General features: G+C 42.0%; 1 protein-coding gene and 1 pseudogene across 2 annotated transcripts; one reads left to right on the plus strand and one right to left on the minus strand.

Moving 5' to 3' along the window:
- The first annotated feature begins 4,109 nt into the window (after positions 1-4,109).
- On the plus strand, positions 4,110-6,834 carry LOC143579803 (fruit protein pKIWI502-like; annotated as a pseudogene). The gene is made up of 5 exons (XR_013143528.1): positions 4,110-4,632; positions 5,931-6,025; positions 6,113-6,208; positions 6,301-6,381; positions 6,475-6,834. The product of XR_013143528.1 is annotated as a fruit protein pKIWI502-like (transcript).
- A 568-nt stretch (positions 6,835-7,402) lies between these two features.
- LOC143579804 (lysM domain-containing GPI-anchored protein 1-like) lies at positions 7,403-10,791 on the minus strand. The gene is made up of 5 exons (XM_077063001.1): positions 10,135-10,791; positions 8,631-8,745; positions 8,381-8,542; positions 8,177-8,208; positions 7,403-7,718 (listed from the first exon to the last, which is right to left on the minus strand). The coding sequence occupies exons 1-5, from the start codon at positions 10,775-10,777 to the stop codon at positions 7,438-7,440; spliced, it is 1,233 nt and encodes a 410-aa protein (XP_076919116.1). The 5' UTR covers positions 10,778-10,791; the 3' UTR covers positions 7,403-7,437.
- Positions 10,792-16,164: the final 5,373 nt, after the last annotated feature.

Below are 16,164 nucleotides of genomic sequence, written 5' to 3' on the forward strand. Positions count from 1 at the left end.
TGCCGTGGACTGAAGATACCACGGCATTGAATCTTGCCATCCCGTCTCTCCCGAAGAGAATGTCGTATGTATGGTGTGGCTTCTTCATCACGACAAAGTCCACGTCTTCTGTGCGGGAGTGTTTCCCGTCCGTGAGAATGACGGGGAAAGATAGGATACCCAGGGGGTGTTTGTGCTGCCGTCGAACCCTTCCATCGAGGCGTAGACCGTTTCCAGGCGTTCCTTGTCTTCGTCGTCTAGCTTGTCGAAGAACTGCCTGTACATAACCGTTGACGAGGCGCCGTTGTCAGCAAGAGTGCGGGAAGTGATGTAGTGCCCCAGCTGGCTTTTGATGACGACAGGGCCTTCTTTGCTGGGTCCTCCTGGCACTCGCGGGAAGCGCACCTCAGCTTCCTTCCACTCGCATGGTTCTGTCGTTCGTCTTTTTCTTCCTTTGATGTTACTATGAACCATGTGGAGCTGGATGAGGTGTCAAAGTTTACCCTTGACTGCCAAATACCTAGCTTCCTCTTTTTGTTTTGCCGGGCGGTCCGGACGTTGTTTTCTCTAGTCCTCTGCGTGTAGAGGTGTGTATTCTGGGGAAGATCCCTACCCAGTTGCTTCTCCGTTTCGGCAAAGCGCTTGGCCGCCGTCATGATGGCATCCCATGTGGATGGCATGCCGTCCTTACCCGTCAACGTGCGGATAAGCTCTGAGTATTCGGCGCCCTGGATGAAAGCGGCGCGAACAAGATCTTCGCTTATTGTGCCCAGACTCAGCTTTTTGGAGTTGAAGCGAGTGATGAAGTCTAGTAAAGATTCATCCTCCTCTCTAACGCAGTTGAGGATCGTCCACTGCTCTTCAGTATGTTTCCTCTGTTGACTGAAGTGTTGGCTGAACTTGTGTTGGAAGTCCGCCCAATCATAGATGTGGCGGACCGGTAAACGATCAAACCACGCCCTGGCCGCTCCAACCAGCGTCATCTGGAACATATAACACCACGTGGGTTTCGTCCAGCTGCTGACGGTTGCCCCCGCTATGAATCTGTTCAAGTGATCATCTGGGTCGGACATACCATCATAAGTGCCGATGTTGGACATCTGTTTGGCACTTCTCGGGGCGATTGCTTCCGCAATGTCCCTTGCAAACTTGGATGTTCCCGCATTTGCAACAGTGGGTCTAAAGGTTTTGGAAAAGTCACGTGGGTTTCCCCCCGCGTTCCTTGGTTTGAAGGTTTCTCCGAAATTCCTTCTCGGTTGGAAGTCCGTTTCCTTACGCTTCCCTTTCGCCCTATGGCGAGGGTTTGCGTCGGTGTCGGATTCCTCCCGATCATCGTCCGAGTACTCGCACTCACTGCTCATGTTGAGCTGTTGTCGAGTGCTTCCGAATTCGTCAGCCTGCTGGAATGAACGCAAGCGTTCATCCAACTCAGCTTGGAATTCCTTCTGACGTGCTTCGGCCCACGCTTTAACTTGATCGAGTGTTTGGCGGGGGATCTTCGTCTGTTTTTCCAACTGGGCATCGGTGAATCCCGGTGAAAGATTGTTTACTGCACTTGCCCCGGCTTGGGTAACCGGGGTAGTGTTCGTAAAATTTGTGTAACCGCCGGTGTTCCTCCCAGTAGCTGGGGTTGTGGTTACCGGGGTTTCTTGGTCACTCACTGGCCTTGGGACCGGAGTAACGTTAACCATCTTTTCAGAGGTTTTGAAAAAACTGAGAAAATTAGTTCTAGCTTTTATGCACGGATGACGCCAATGAAGAAACACTAATTGACCCCGGGCAGATTATGGATAATTTGGGGGTTAAGTAGATGTTTCCCACGAGGGTTAGGTCCGGCGAAGATGGTTGTCTTCAGATAACCTGCAAAACAGACACCGTGAGCTCGTCACTGAGAAGGGGGGGGGGGGTTCCTCCTTGTGACCACCCTCCGGCGTGAGAATCAGACTAGATTGCTCTGAATATAAGTGTATATTGAGAGAAATAGCTAGTGAAGATAAGATACAAGATAATAATACCGTTCCAAGGTGTTGGAGTATTTATAGCCGAAGGTAGGTTTCCAAGCAGGTACAGCCAGCTGTATAATATTCCTGTTCTACCAACTGTGGGCTACGCACGTGCCATGCCAGTGGTTGGTAGGTAGGCAGCGGCTGATAGTGACAAGGGCGGCTGTGTACTGTTCCTTTTCCGCCGGCTGTGTACTATTCCTTTTCCACCAACTGCAGGCTATGCGCGTGCCACGACAAGGGTTGGTGAGTAGGCAGCGGCTAATAGTGACAAACAGTACTAGAGCGTGCTCCTCCTCGTACTGTTCTCGGTGAGCTGTCACCCTGTGATTGGTTCATGGGCTGCTCTGGTCAGATCTTGTCTATTTGGTCCATACCTTGGCAGGTATAGTACAAAAGACTTTCCAGAAGCGTACGGACTGGCTCATTTGGGCGGGAGTATTCCCGCCTTTCTCATTCCTTCAGGTGACACTGAATTATTGAGAGTTAGTGCCTTGTGCGTGTAGCCTTGCTATTAGTGCGGGTAGCCTTCCCTGATGGCTTGTATCCGCAGCTGCGGGAACAGGCGAGGTACTTCAGCATTGGGAGGCTTTTCCTGCGGGAACAGCTGGCGTACTGCGCGTAAGGTCTTCATCTCTGAGCATGGTGGGTCCTGCGGAACCAGTTGGTCCTTGCGCAGACGTCTCTCTTCAAGGTGAGTCTTGCGGGTCCAACTGGGCTCTGCTGGGACCTACCTCTTCAGTTATCAAACCGGATAATTTGAATCTTGGTATAATATTTCTATAATAATTTTCAATCAATTTTTTTGTTTACATGGCATTGGATGATACTAGGAACCCAAGTTTGGGGGGATGGAGATATTGTTTAGAACAGTCCTGATAACAAGATTACCATATGTGTCTTATGTTTTTGATTCCGTTCAATTTAAACTTCCCATCAACAACGTCTCAACCTTCTTAATGCTACAACGTTCACTTCAACCAAATGCTCACCCACTTTGAGGTGATCCTATGCTCGATTTTAATTGATACACTTTTGTTAAATGAAGAAACAATCTTGCTCACGAGCAATGTTCCTCCCAGTCTTGAGCATTGAAAGAAATGTTTTTTTATATCACTGTATTTGTAACTTATCTGGACACACATATTCTCACGTTCGAAACACGATGCTCGTGACAAAAGCTTTGTACGAAGGGTATAAGATATACAAGCTCTTGAATGCCTACCTACTAACATTCAACCTATACCCAAGCATTCCCTTGTGACTATTAAAAAGCAGTCTTTGTAAGTGTTGAGAGTTCAAACATGTTTACATACTTTTGCTAGTGTTCGTTCATTTAGGTTTAGTTTTGTTATCAAACCACTCGTTTGTATCATTTACTATAGGGGTGCAAACGAGCCGAGCTGAGCCCGAGCTCGGCTCGTTTAGTTTACACAGAGCTCCCAAGCTTGGCTCGTTTCGAGCTCTATTTTCAAAGCTCGAGCTCGGCTCGTGAATAGATTTTCAAGCTCGAGCTCGGCTCGTTTATTATATATCAACTATTTTTATATAATTATAATTATTTTGATATATTTTTTTTCTACTGTAAATTTTATGATATATTTTTTTATATTATAATTTTATGTATAAAATAATATATATTATTTAGTTATTTTTATTTATTTTTTCATAAAATTATATATATTAATTAATAATTATTAAATATAAATTTTATAAAATTATATAAATGACAGGCTCGCGAGCCGGCTTGAGCTCGATAAGTGAAGCTTGGGATTGGGCTCGTTTATTAAACGAGCTTATTTTTAGGCTCGGGCTCGATTAAGCTCTGGTCCATCGAGCTTTTTAACGAGCCGATCTCGAGTAACTCTGCTCATTTGCACCCGAACAAAAGACCCCTTGTTCGTTTAACTTCTGTGTCCAATTGTTTGTCCGGTTAAAACTGAAACGAATATGTTTTCTTAAGCCCAATCCCAAACACTCCTTACAGCTAGTCGCAACCAAACACTACGATATCGCCATATCCACACACACGCCACGTGTATGTAGTAAAACACGCACCTGCGCATTTTAACCTCCGCCGCCTTCTCAACAAACTTTCCCGGCAGGACCCTAAAACTAAACACCACCATGTCTACCACCACTCTCTCCTCACCGCTTCCCTACCTTAGCTCCCATGCACCTCCCCACACGCAACCATTCCCCTCCGCCGCCATCTAAACCGCCGTTCCTTCGCAATCTCCGCCGCCGTCCGTCAACAAAACGACACCCTTCCGTTTACTCCCACGCCTCTCGCTGACGTCAAACCGGCCGCGGAGTCTCTGTTCCATATCTCAATCGACGTGTCGGAGTCTCCAGATCTGGCTTCAACATACACCGTACCTGGACAGTATCTTCAGCTGCGTATACCGAACGTTGAGAAACCGTCGTTTCTAGCGATTGCTTCGCCTCCGTCGGTTGCGGTTACGAACGGTGTGTTTGAGTTTTTGGTTAAGAGTATTGCTGGATCTACCGCGGAGGTGTTGTGTGGTCTCGGAAGAGGAGATGTCGTGGAGTTGAGTCCGGTTATGGGGAAAGGATTTAATACGGATCAGATTTCGCCGCCGGAGGAGTATCAGTCGGTTTTTATTTTCACAACCGGATCGGGGATTAGGTATAGTTTTGTGATTTTACTTGCTGTTTCGAACTTATATGGCTGTTTGTTAGACAATATGTAGGTTAGCTCATATGGTATTATTGCCCTAATTACTATACATTTTCTGATTGATTGAACATGAAAAACAATAGCAATACAGGTTAATCAGTATTTATGTTAGCTCATATGGTATTATTGATGTAATTACTATACATCTGCGAATGAATTGAACATGAACAACAGTAGCAATATAGGTTAGTCGGTATGTATGTTAGCTCATATGGCTATATTTCCCTAATTACTTACACTTGCTGATTGATTGAACATGAACAACAATAGCAATATAGGTTAATCAGTATTTATTTTAGCTCATATGGTATTAATGCCGTAATTACTATACACTTGTTAATTAATTGAACACGAACAACCATAGCAGTATAGATTAATCAATACGTATGCTAGCTCATATGGTATTATTAACCTGGTTACTACACATTTGCAGATTGGTTGAAAATGAGCAACAATAGCAATAATGCAATATAGGTTATTGGTATGTATGTTAGCTCATATAGTCCTATGGTATTATTGCTCTTATTACTATACATTTGCAGTTTGATTGAACATGGACAACAATAGCAATATAGGTTAATTGTCATGTATGTTAGCTCATATGTATGTAGGTTAATCAGTATATATGTTATAGCTCATTGTTGCCTTAGTTACTACACACTTGCACAGATGAGTTGAACATGAACAACAATAGCAATATGGGCTAATTGGTATGTATGTTAGCTCATATGTATGTAGGTTAATTAGCATGTATGTTAGCTCATATGGTAGTATTGTCCTAATTACGATACATTTGCAGATTGGTTGAACATGAACAACAATAGCAATATAGGTTAATCGGTATGTATGTTAGCTCATATGGTATTATTACCTTAATTATCGTACACTTGCAGATGAATTAAACACGAACAGGTTAATCAGTAATTCAGTATGTATGTTAGTTCATATGTATGTAGGTTAATCAGTATGTTTGTTAACTCGTATGGCACTATTGCCCTAATTACTATACATTTGCAGATTGGTTGAACATGAACAACAATAGCAACATATCATTGCTTCATCTTCTTCCCCATAGTCCATTTAATAGTTGTTTACTCTGATTACAAAAACTGCAACACATTGATGGATTTAGCAATCTTTCCTGCAGAAACTTTGATTTGATTTATTCTATTTTATATTGTATTAAGTGACATTATCATTGATGTTTCCCTTCAAATAACTAACTTTCGATAATGTGTGTCACACAGCCCCATTCGATCGTTAATCGAATCTGGCTTTAGTGCAGCCAAGAGATCAGATGTGAGGTTATATTATGGTGCCAGAAACCTTAATGGCTTATCAGGTTTCATTTTCAACTGTCAGTTTTCTGTATACTTTTATCCTCAAATGATTCTAATATTGTATTATGTGTCGTGTTGAATCCTTGCAGGATAGATTCAAATCATGGGAATCTTCTGGAGTTACTATTGTTCCTGTGTTATCTCAGCCTGATGGCAGTTGGACTGGTGAAGCTGGCTATGTACAGGTAGACAGACATTGTGTGCATGTTTTGTTTCATTCGTTTTAAGGTTTCTTGTTTCATTTTGCATCCTGTAAATGTGTACATGTGTTGAGCAGGCGGCTTTTGCTAGAGCAAAGCAATTGTATGCACCTGACTCAACTGGTGCTGTACTTTGTGGTCAAAAACAGATGGCCGAGGTTAGTTTATATTGCTGTTTGATTAGGGACGAGATACACGTGTGCACATTGTACAAAACGTTCTCAAAATAACTGAATGGATGGTATTTGCAGGAGGTTACTTCTATACTTGTTGGAAACGGTGTACCCGGTGAGAAGATCTTGAAGAATTTCTGAGTTCCAGTTTGGTGGATTGTTTCATTTATCCCATTTTGCTGAGTTTCAAGTATATCTCAGTTCGGGATCACAGAATAACGCCAATTTTTTAGATGTAAATTTACAGTTGTTACCTACATAATTATTAATACCCTGCACGTTGGGTGTTCTGTTATTCAGACAGCTTACAAGCCCAAATAGAATGTACTTCAAATTATTGTAGTAGACGATCCAAATTTTGAACTACGCAGATTGGATGTTGTTTCTTGTGTTCTAGATTACCACTGGCCATCATTGTAGCTTTTCACTTGCATAAGTAGATTCTTTATTTCCTTATTCACTTGAGTTGAAGGACGATGCTATCCAGACTGGCCCAAACCAGCTTTTATCGGTTTGTAACTAGACGCGTAAAGTAAAATCTTAAACTGCTTTAAAATCTTAGTGACCACTTAGTTTGGGAACTGCTGAGGCCTGAGAGTGTCATCTTCATTTCACGACTCTACAGGAGTGCTTTAGATGGTAGGATGGTGTGTATCATTTGTTGCAAAAGTGGTCCTGATATCGTTACCACTTACCAAGACTCCGCCTTCATTAATAACTTGAAGGCTTGCAAGCAAATAGCCTACAAGCCCGTATTAGAGCGTTTACATTGGAATCTCTATATCATCTTCAACCATATTTAGAAAAACTAATGATTTTTATTACATAAAATTTAGAAAAAACTAACGATTTTTATTAGACAACACAAATATCAAATGAGGGCATCATCCAACATCAACATTCATTCATTTTAATCAAATGTCAAAAGTCCCAAAAAGTTGACTACAAGCATCCCTAATCCGAAACCTCATAAGAAGATAGTCTAACCGCGTGCAAATACGATAAATATACAACATGTTTCTACCAAATCGAGGCAAAATATTACAAGAATGGAACCATCACCTTGAGAACCAAAACCAGAGCCATGGCCAGTGAGAAACTGGATAGCGGGTTAACCAGTGTGCATGCACCAGAGGAACTTGCAGTAGGACCACTTGCAGATGGAGGGAACGCAATGCTTGAGCCAGTTGATGGCACCACCGAGCCAGGAAGACTACCAATTGGTGCGCCACCGACCTGGAAAGGTGAAGGAGCTGGAGCCGACACCATGTCTGGGCTAACCATGGTTGGTGGTGCTATTAGCGGTGGAACCTGCTGTGGCCCTGCAATATGTTTAACAAGCCAAGCGTTTGGTTAACATTTGAGCATGAAGTTAAATTATTTAAATGAACAAGCATGAAAACATGTCTCGTTCTACGTTTGTCATTTTACGGTTATTTAAGTTCGTTCGTTAATATATTCATTTAAACTTTTCAGGAACTATTTAATTTAGTCTAGTTTTAATATTTTTTTCGGCACAACAAACTGTTGTTCACATTTATTTTAATTTGCTTTAGCTTAGTTCTGTTCGTTCGTGAACCGTTCATTTATACTGTTAACGAACGAACATAAACGAACACGCTCATTTTCTTAACGAACAAACAAAAACAAGAAAACTAGTCTGTTTAATGGTTCGTGCTTGATCGTTTGTTCAGTTAAAGTTAAATGAACAACCATTTTGTCATTAATGTTTTATGCAAGTTTTTATAAAAATAAAATAAAATTTTTAAGATAAATTTACCTGGGCATCGCGGTTGAAGAGAACTTGACAACCTGCAGAGTAAAGATTTAAAGCAAAATGAGACCAAAATACCCTTTACTAACGACAAATTAAGGGAATCTTATTAACCCCTTGTTTTTCCTTTTTAACAATAATAATTAGCAAGTATGGAATTATTTTTAAAAAAGTTTCCAACTTTTCAAAATATAAAGTTCAGAAACATACGTGGTGACTATTGTTCCGTTAACAAAACCGCCATAACTGCAAGACGTGACATTGCAACCAGCACTACTCTGTTGAACCGTAACATTTCCAAGCATAAGATTGCTACCTTTGCATTGCATGCTTGAACAAGAAACCAATAATGAAGCCGGTTGACAGTATAACCTACACCAAACAAATATATAAAAAAAATAACATATCTTAAAAGTAAAAAAAGAAGCCTCTGTAACAATGGCATGAATGTAATTATAACCTGCTCCCTGGTGTGCAACTACATTCGACACAATGATCTGCTGTGACTGCATAAGCTCCGTTTGGTACAGATAACGCATAGTCAAACGCATATCTCGGGAAGTTTGATGCGCAAGCTGAAAAGAATCCACAAAATATATCAATTCATAATATAAAATGCAACTTCATTAAGTAATATATTTAAAATGAAACATATAACGATATAATAGTTGCAATCTTTATAAAACATCAAACTGCCACTCTAAAATTAAAACCATCTCATAATCTTTGAAGTAAAAGTCGAAACGAGCCGAGCTTTTTCGAGCTCAAGCCTAGCCCGGCACTCAAATAAAGCTCGCTTATTTATCGGGCCGGCGCTCAAGCCTTGTATGCGAAGCACATAAACAAGCCATTTAATTTTACCTCTTTCGGACTTCTATGTATTAATTTCACACTACACGGCCCAACTTTGATTCATTTAAGGTAGTACACGAGCTCGAGCCAAGCTTAGGCTCGTTTAATTTTTTCTCAAAATAATTAAAAACATATATAAATTAAATAATTTATAATAAACAAGCCGAGGCCGAGCCTCAAATAAAGCGCGTTTAGTTATCGAGCCCGAGCTTGAACCTTGTATGGAAAGCTAGTTTAGGCTCGTTGAAGCCTAACCTCTTTTAAACTTCCATGTTTTAATTTCGCACTACACAACCGACCTCAAGCCTATCTTAGGCTTGTTTAAACTTTTTCTCAAAATAAGTAAAACCGTATATAAATTAATTAACCTAGCTTAATAAAAACAATACATGAGCCGCACTAGAGCTCAAGCTCTCGTAAGTCAAAACAAGTCAACCTCAGGCTCGGCTCGCCTCATTTACTTCTTCTAGACTTCCATGTTTTAATTTCACACTATACAACCGACCTCATGCTAAATTTAGGCAGTTAGGCTCTATGTTTTTCTCAAACTAATTAAAACCGTATATAAACTAACGAAAAACATAACCACAAGCCCAAGCTTAAAAAAACAACTCATGAGCCAAGCTACACTCCCCAACTCATTACCCGACAACGGAATGGCGAGAATATCACCATCCTCAACCGCGGCTCATTTAAGTTTTTCCCAAAATAATTAAAAACGTATATAAATTAAATAATAAACAAAAAACAAGCCAAGGCCGAGTCTCAAATAAAGCTCAATTACTTATCGAACCCAAGCTCGAGCCTTGTATAGGAAGCACGTTTACTCTCACCGAGCCTTAACAAGCATCATGCATTATTAAGCTTTTACCTCTTTTAGACTTCCATATATTAATTTCACACCACACAACCGAGTTCCAGCTAAACTTAGGCTCGTTTAAGTTTTTTCTCAACATATATACAAACAATTAAAAACTTAAATAAATTAAACACTAAATAATAAACCAGCCGCGCCAGAGCACGAGCGCAAGCTCTCGTAAGTCAAAACAAGTCAAGCCCGTGTCCGGGCCCGCCTCATTTACCCTCACACTAATTCAAAACCAAGCCATTACCCGACAAAGGAATCGCAAGAATATCCCCGTCCTCAACCGCGGCATTCCCCAACGCATTAACCCCCATTAAATCGGTCACCGTGGTCTTATACCTCACCGCAATCCCCGCCAACGTATCGGTCGCCTTCACGACATACGACAAATACACCGCGGGCACATTATTATCCGTCCCATTAAAACACGTGCACGGCAACGGCACCACCAAGCTCTGGCCCACATCCAACACATTCGGGTCGGGTATCTCATTCGCCTCCTTAATCTGGTCAGCTGACACCAGCCCACCGTACACCACGTCAGCAATGTTCGATAGAGTGTCCGCGGGTCGGGTTTTGTACCGGGTGGATGTTGATTTGCGGATCCCGTCGATGCAAGAGCAGGTGATGGGTATGTTGATGAACAATTGGGATGGTAAGATGTGGGATGAGACGTCGGGTGTTGTGAAGTCGATTGAGTTGGTGGAGAGTATGGAGACTGGGTCGGTCTGGAATAAGGAGGCGAGTTCGGAGAGTTTGAGGTCGGTGTAGAGAGTGTAGCCGAGGAGTGAGGTGCAGGTGTCGGTGGTGGAGCATGGTTCGATGGTGGATTTGGGTGTTACGGCGGTGGTGGTGAAGAGGAGGAAGAGGATGGTGGCGATGAGGGGCATTTTGGGAATTAGGGTTTTTTGAAAGTTGCAGAGAGTGAGTTGTGGGAGAGAGTGTTGGTGTGGAAGATGGTGGCCTCTTTTGCAGAGGTGTGATGCAATAATAATAATAATAATAATAATAATAATAATAATAATAATAATAATAATAATATTATGTATGTTTAAAGTAGAGTACAAGTTTTGATGCATGGGTTACAAGTTAGTGGGCATGGTCGGAAGAGACAGTCATGGGTGATCATTGGTCTGATGCTTCGGGCGAAACCTATTCCCAGGGTGTGACGGAAAGAATATGAGCTAAGTGAGTTCTTGTCTTGTGTCAAAACGTTCAAATATTTTGAATTGGACATCATTTCATATTTTTATTGGGTTATTTTTACGGGATGCCATCACTCTTAGGCTAACTGGTCATATCTATATGACTCATATAGGGCCGTATAGGTTATGCATTATTGACAAGTATACGGAGGAGAAAAAACAGCTTTTGCAGCCTATATGAGCCAGGGGTGTTCAAATTTCGATTCGCATTCGAAACATTCGAAATTCGATTCGAATTCGATTATTAAGATTCGAATTCGGTTTTGAAAAATTCGAATTCGAGTATATTAATCGAATATGAATCGAATACAAATTTATGATTTATTATTCGATTTGATTCGAAATTCGAATTGAATTTCGAATTGGGCATATAATACGAATACGAATTCAAATCGAATAGTTCAACTTTTAATCGAATACGATACCGGCAAAAAAACAATTATTCGGATTATTCGATTCGATTTAACTTGAAAATTCGTTATTCGATTCGATGAACGTATAGGCATTTAATTGTTCGTATAGCACATGGTACACCATAAAACCTTTATATAGGCTGTACAGGGCTATGCGATAGTATAGAAAACTTATTTTTGTGTATGTGGACTAGATGTTTGTCCGTATGTTGTTTTGGCCAAATGTTTTGTTGTTTACTTAATCATTGATTGATTATTGTGTATGAATTATTGTAAGGTGTAACATAATATAATCTTAAACGAAGGTTCTCGAGGTACAACTACAAATTACTTAATTATGTAAATTTAACTATTATATTATTCAACCTTTCAATATAACATAATTTTATATAAGTAAAACAAAATATGGAAGGGTCGAAAAGAAGAGCGGCTAAAATTGCTAAAAAAATATGGTGCAAGTTCGAATGATAGCTTCATAAATATAGGATGTTAAAGTCAAAAATCACATAAATATATGGTCATCAAAAATTTATGTACAAAAAATTGTCTATACGTCCCGTATAGCCTTATACGACCCGTCTAGGCGTATACGACCAGTATAGGCCTATACGAGGCACTACAAACAATGACCGACAACGTCCAATACAAACTGACACGACTTAAGTGCTATACGGACCGTATAGGCAAAAAATAGTGTGTGAGGATCTAAAGTGTTGTATGATGATCCTCAGCCTATTTTTTAGATAACGAAGATTTAGAATACCCAGTATTGTGTCGGAGAAGTTGGTCTAATGGTAAGAGGCGTGTGTTTATTTAGTGGAGATATAGATTTGATTTGATTTTCACTTAAGTCAATTTGAAGAACATTTAGGTGAAGAGACAAATCAAGGTTTTAATTCAGGGTTTGAACCCGACAGTGCGTGAGGGTTTACGGATTCTATCTAGTTCCCGCGCATCAGGGTAGGGTCTCACGGCGTCGAAGAGTCGGCATTGGACATACACGTGAGATTCTTTATCATTCCAAAAAAAAAGAAAGAGAATACAAAGTATCAATAGACATACAATGATAAAAGAAACATGAATTCAATTAGTATTGATTAGAATATTAGTGGCAGTCATATAGTTTATGATATAAAAAAAGTAATATATGTAAAATGATATCTATTCGGTCTAAACCCGTGTGTTACGACAAGTTAACATGAATTCGGTTAGGTTCGTAATGGTGTGCAAGTTAAGCTTAAAAAAATAATTTTGTCATTAAAAAGAATAATAAAACTAATAATGTATTCGAAAGTTGAATTGTGGAACCGACGTTACGTTTTAAACTCATGTATAACAAGATAAATGTTTTTAAATAGTTAACTTAAGGTTATTTATATTTATAAAATTAAAGATGCCAGAGGAAAGATTATGAGATGGCCAAGGAATTAAGTATCCATGTGTGATGTGTTATAAGAAAAGAATAAACCTTTATTGTCACTTGGTAGATATTTATGTTTTTCATTAAAACTATTTGTATATTTTGTAGTTGAGGGGATTTAACTAACAAAATATTATTGTTAGTCATTGCCACGCAACTCACAAATTGGTAAAATGGCTTAGCTAAAAACATAAGTTATATTTTAACCTTTTTCTTTTGTATATAAAAATTATGAGTGAATGGTTTGATTGGTTAGAACGACATATAGCACCCCACATCTAGCACCTAATGTCCGCCATTGTGTTGACGCTTTATCCCTTTGATGCCTAAAGAGGTAGGTCCCAGCAGAGCCCAGTTGGACCCGCAAGACTCACCTTAAACAGGGACGTCTGCGCAGAGACCAACTGGATCCGCATGACCAACCATGCTCAGAGACGTGACGTCCTTACGCGCAGTACGCAAGCTGGTCCCGCAGGAAATGCCTCCCAATGGTGAAGGACTCCGCCTGTCCCCGCAGCCTCGGATACAAGCCATTAGGGAAGGCCACCCGCGCAGCATGGCTACACGCACAAGGCACTTAGCTCTCGATCATTCAGTGTCACCTGAAGGAATGAGCCAAGCCGGGAGCAATCCCGCACAGAGGCGGGAGGGGGAATACTCCCGCCCAAATAAGCCAGTCCGTATACTGAAGGATCTTTTACTGTACCTGACGAGGTATGGGCGAAAGATCTGATCAGAGATACGACAGCTCACTGATACAGTATGGCGAGCAGCATGCTCCTGTACTGTATCACTATTAGCCGCTGCCTACTCACCAACTACTGCCATACCACGTGCGTAGCCGTCAGTTGGTGGAACAGGAATAGTATACAGCAGGCCTGGTCACTATCAGCCGCTACCTACCCACCAACTACCAGCAGGGCACGTGCGTAGGCTACTGTTGATGAACAGGAACACTGTAGCAGCCGGCCATACCTCCTTGGAAACCTACCTTCGGCTATAAATACCCCAAATGGTATGACCATCTCATCTTATCATACCTTACTACATTATCATCATATTATACCTGATATCTGCTCTAGCAATCTCTTAATATACTTTTATATTTAAAGAGCGATCTAGTCTGATTCTCACGCCGGAGGGTGGTCACAAGGAGGAACCCCCCCTTCTCAGTGACGAGCTCACGGTGTCTGTTTTGCAGGTTATCAGAAGAACCATCTTCCAAGGGTCTAACCCCTCGTGGGAAACATCTCTCCAACCCCCAGGTTACCAGTAATCTGCCCGGGGTCCGGTTAGTGTTTCTTCATTGGCGCCATCCGTGCATAAAGCTAGAACTACAATTTTCTCCAGTTTTTTCAAACTTCTACAAAGATGGTTAGAGAAATTCCGGTAACCACAACCCCAGCTACTAGGGGGAATACCGGCAACACAGTTTTTACGAACACTACCCCGGCTACCGAAGCCGGGGCAAGTGAAGTAAATTTTACGAACACTACCCCACTTACCAAAGCTGGGGCAAGTGCAGTAAATGACCGCCTACTGGGATCCACCGATACCCAGTTTGAGAAACGAAGACTCCCCCGCCAGACTCTCGATGAAGTTAAGGCATGGGCGGAGGCACGACAAAAGGAATTCCAGGCTGAGTTGGACGAACGCTTGCGTTCCGTGCAACAGGCCGACGAATTCGAGTACTGGGAGGATGACTCGGAGGAATCCGACTCCGACGCGAACCCTCGCCATAGGGCAAAAGGGAAGCGTAAGGAAACGGAATCCCAACCGAAAAGGCATTTTGGACAAGCCTTCAAACCAAAAAGCACAGGTGGAAGTCCACGAGACTTCTCAAAAACGTTCAGACCAAACGTTGCAAATGCAGGAATGTCCAAGTTTGCAAGGGACATTGCGGAAGCAATCGCCCCAAAGAGTGCCAAACAAATGCCTAACATAGGCACATATGACGGTTTATCTGATCCAGACGATCATTTGAACAGGTTCATAGCGGGGGCAACCGTCAGCAATTGGACGGAACCCACGTGGTGCTACATGTTCCAAATGACGCTTGTTGGGGCTGCTAGAGCTTGGTTTGATCGTCTACCGGTCAACCACATCTACGACTGGGCAGACTTCCAACAGAAGTTTAGCCAACACTTCAGCCAGCAACGGAAGTATACCGAGGAGCAATGGACAATCCTCAAATGCATACGAGAGGAAGATGAATCTCTGCCAAACTTCATCACCCGCTTCAACTCAAAGAAGCTAAGTTTGGGCAATATCAGCGAAGATCTTGTTCGCGCTGCCTTCATCCAGGGCGCACATGACCCAGAGCTCATCCGCACCCTAACGGGTAAAGATGGCATGCCATCCACATGGGATGGCATCATGACAGCAGCAAAACGCTATGCGGAAACGGAGAAGCAACTGGGTAAAGATCTCCCACAGAGCACAAACCTCTACACCCAGAGGACGAGAGAGGACAACGTCCTCACAGCCCGACTAAATAAAAAACGAAAGCTAGGCATTTGGCAGTCAAGGGTAAACTTTGACACCTCATCCGGCTTGCAACATCGGTTGGGCGGAAGGGATAATGTACAGCCGCACCGAAACTCCAGATGGACGCCACTCACCAAAAGCGTCACTGAGATATTCGCCACTGAAGAGCTCCCGTGGCCAAAACCTCCGATAATCCGACATCGTCACGATGCTGATCGGAGCAAATACTGTGACTTTCACAAGACAAAGGGCCACAACACTGAAGAATGCATAGATGTAAAAGACATGGTCGAAGCATTTGTCAGAGATGGGACGCTCGCGCACCTCGTGGCGCAATAAAGGCTGAGCAGGCGGATGCGTGTAGAACCCCAGCTGGGGAAAACGAATAAAAATTCCAGCTTCAACATTGAGATTACATGCTGCGTAAAGAACGAGATCCCGAACCAGGTGCGTATCGGCTCGATGGCGCTCCCATCCCAACATGGAAGGGAGCTCATTTACACAGTTTGCATGTAAATCAATTCCAATTTGTAAAGAAAAGGCCAAGAGCCACTTCTAATGGAAATGATTCTCTTTTAAGAACATCGAAGCTGATGATTTTACATTTATACTTTTCTGAACACTAATATGCCGGTTTTCACCGCACAATTACGTGAGGTCATTGCATGGGAAGGCGGTCCTACCCGCACGAACCCAAAAAACGTGACAAACCTTCACGCAACCGCGCGTCGAACGGTTAAACTATGCAACAC

The sequence above is a fragment of the Bidens hawaiensis genome, unplaced genomic scaffold (assembly GCF_021521415.1).
Source record: "Bidens hawaiensis isolate Kalapana, Puna unplaced genomic scaffold, B.hawaiensis_p1.1 tig00029978_1, whole genome shotgun sequence".
NCBI classification, from domain to species: domain Eukaryota; kingdom Viridiplantae; phylum Streptophyta; class Magnoliopsida; order Asterales; family Asteraceae; genus Bidens; species Bidens hawaiensis.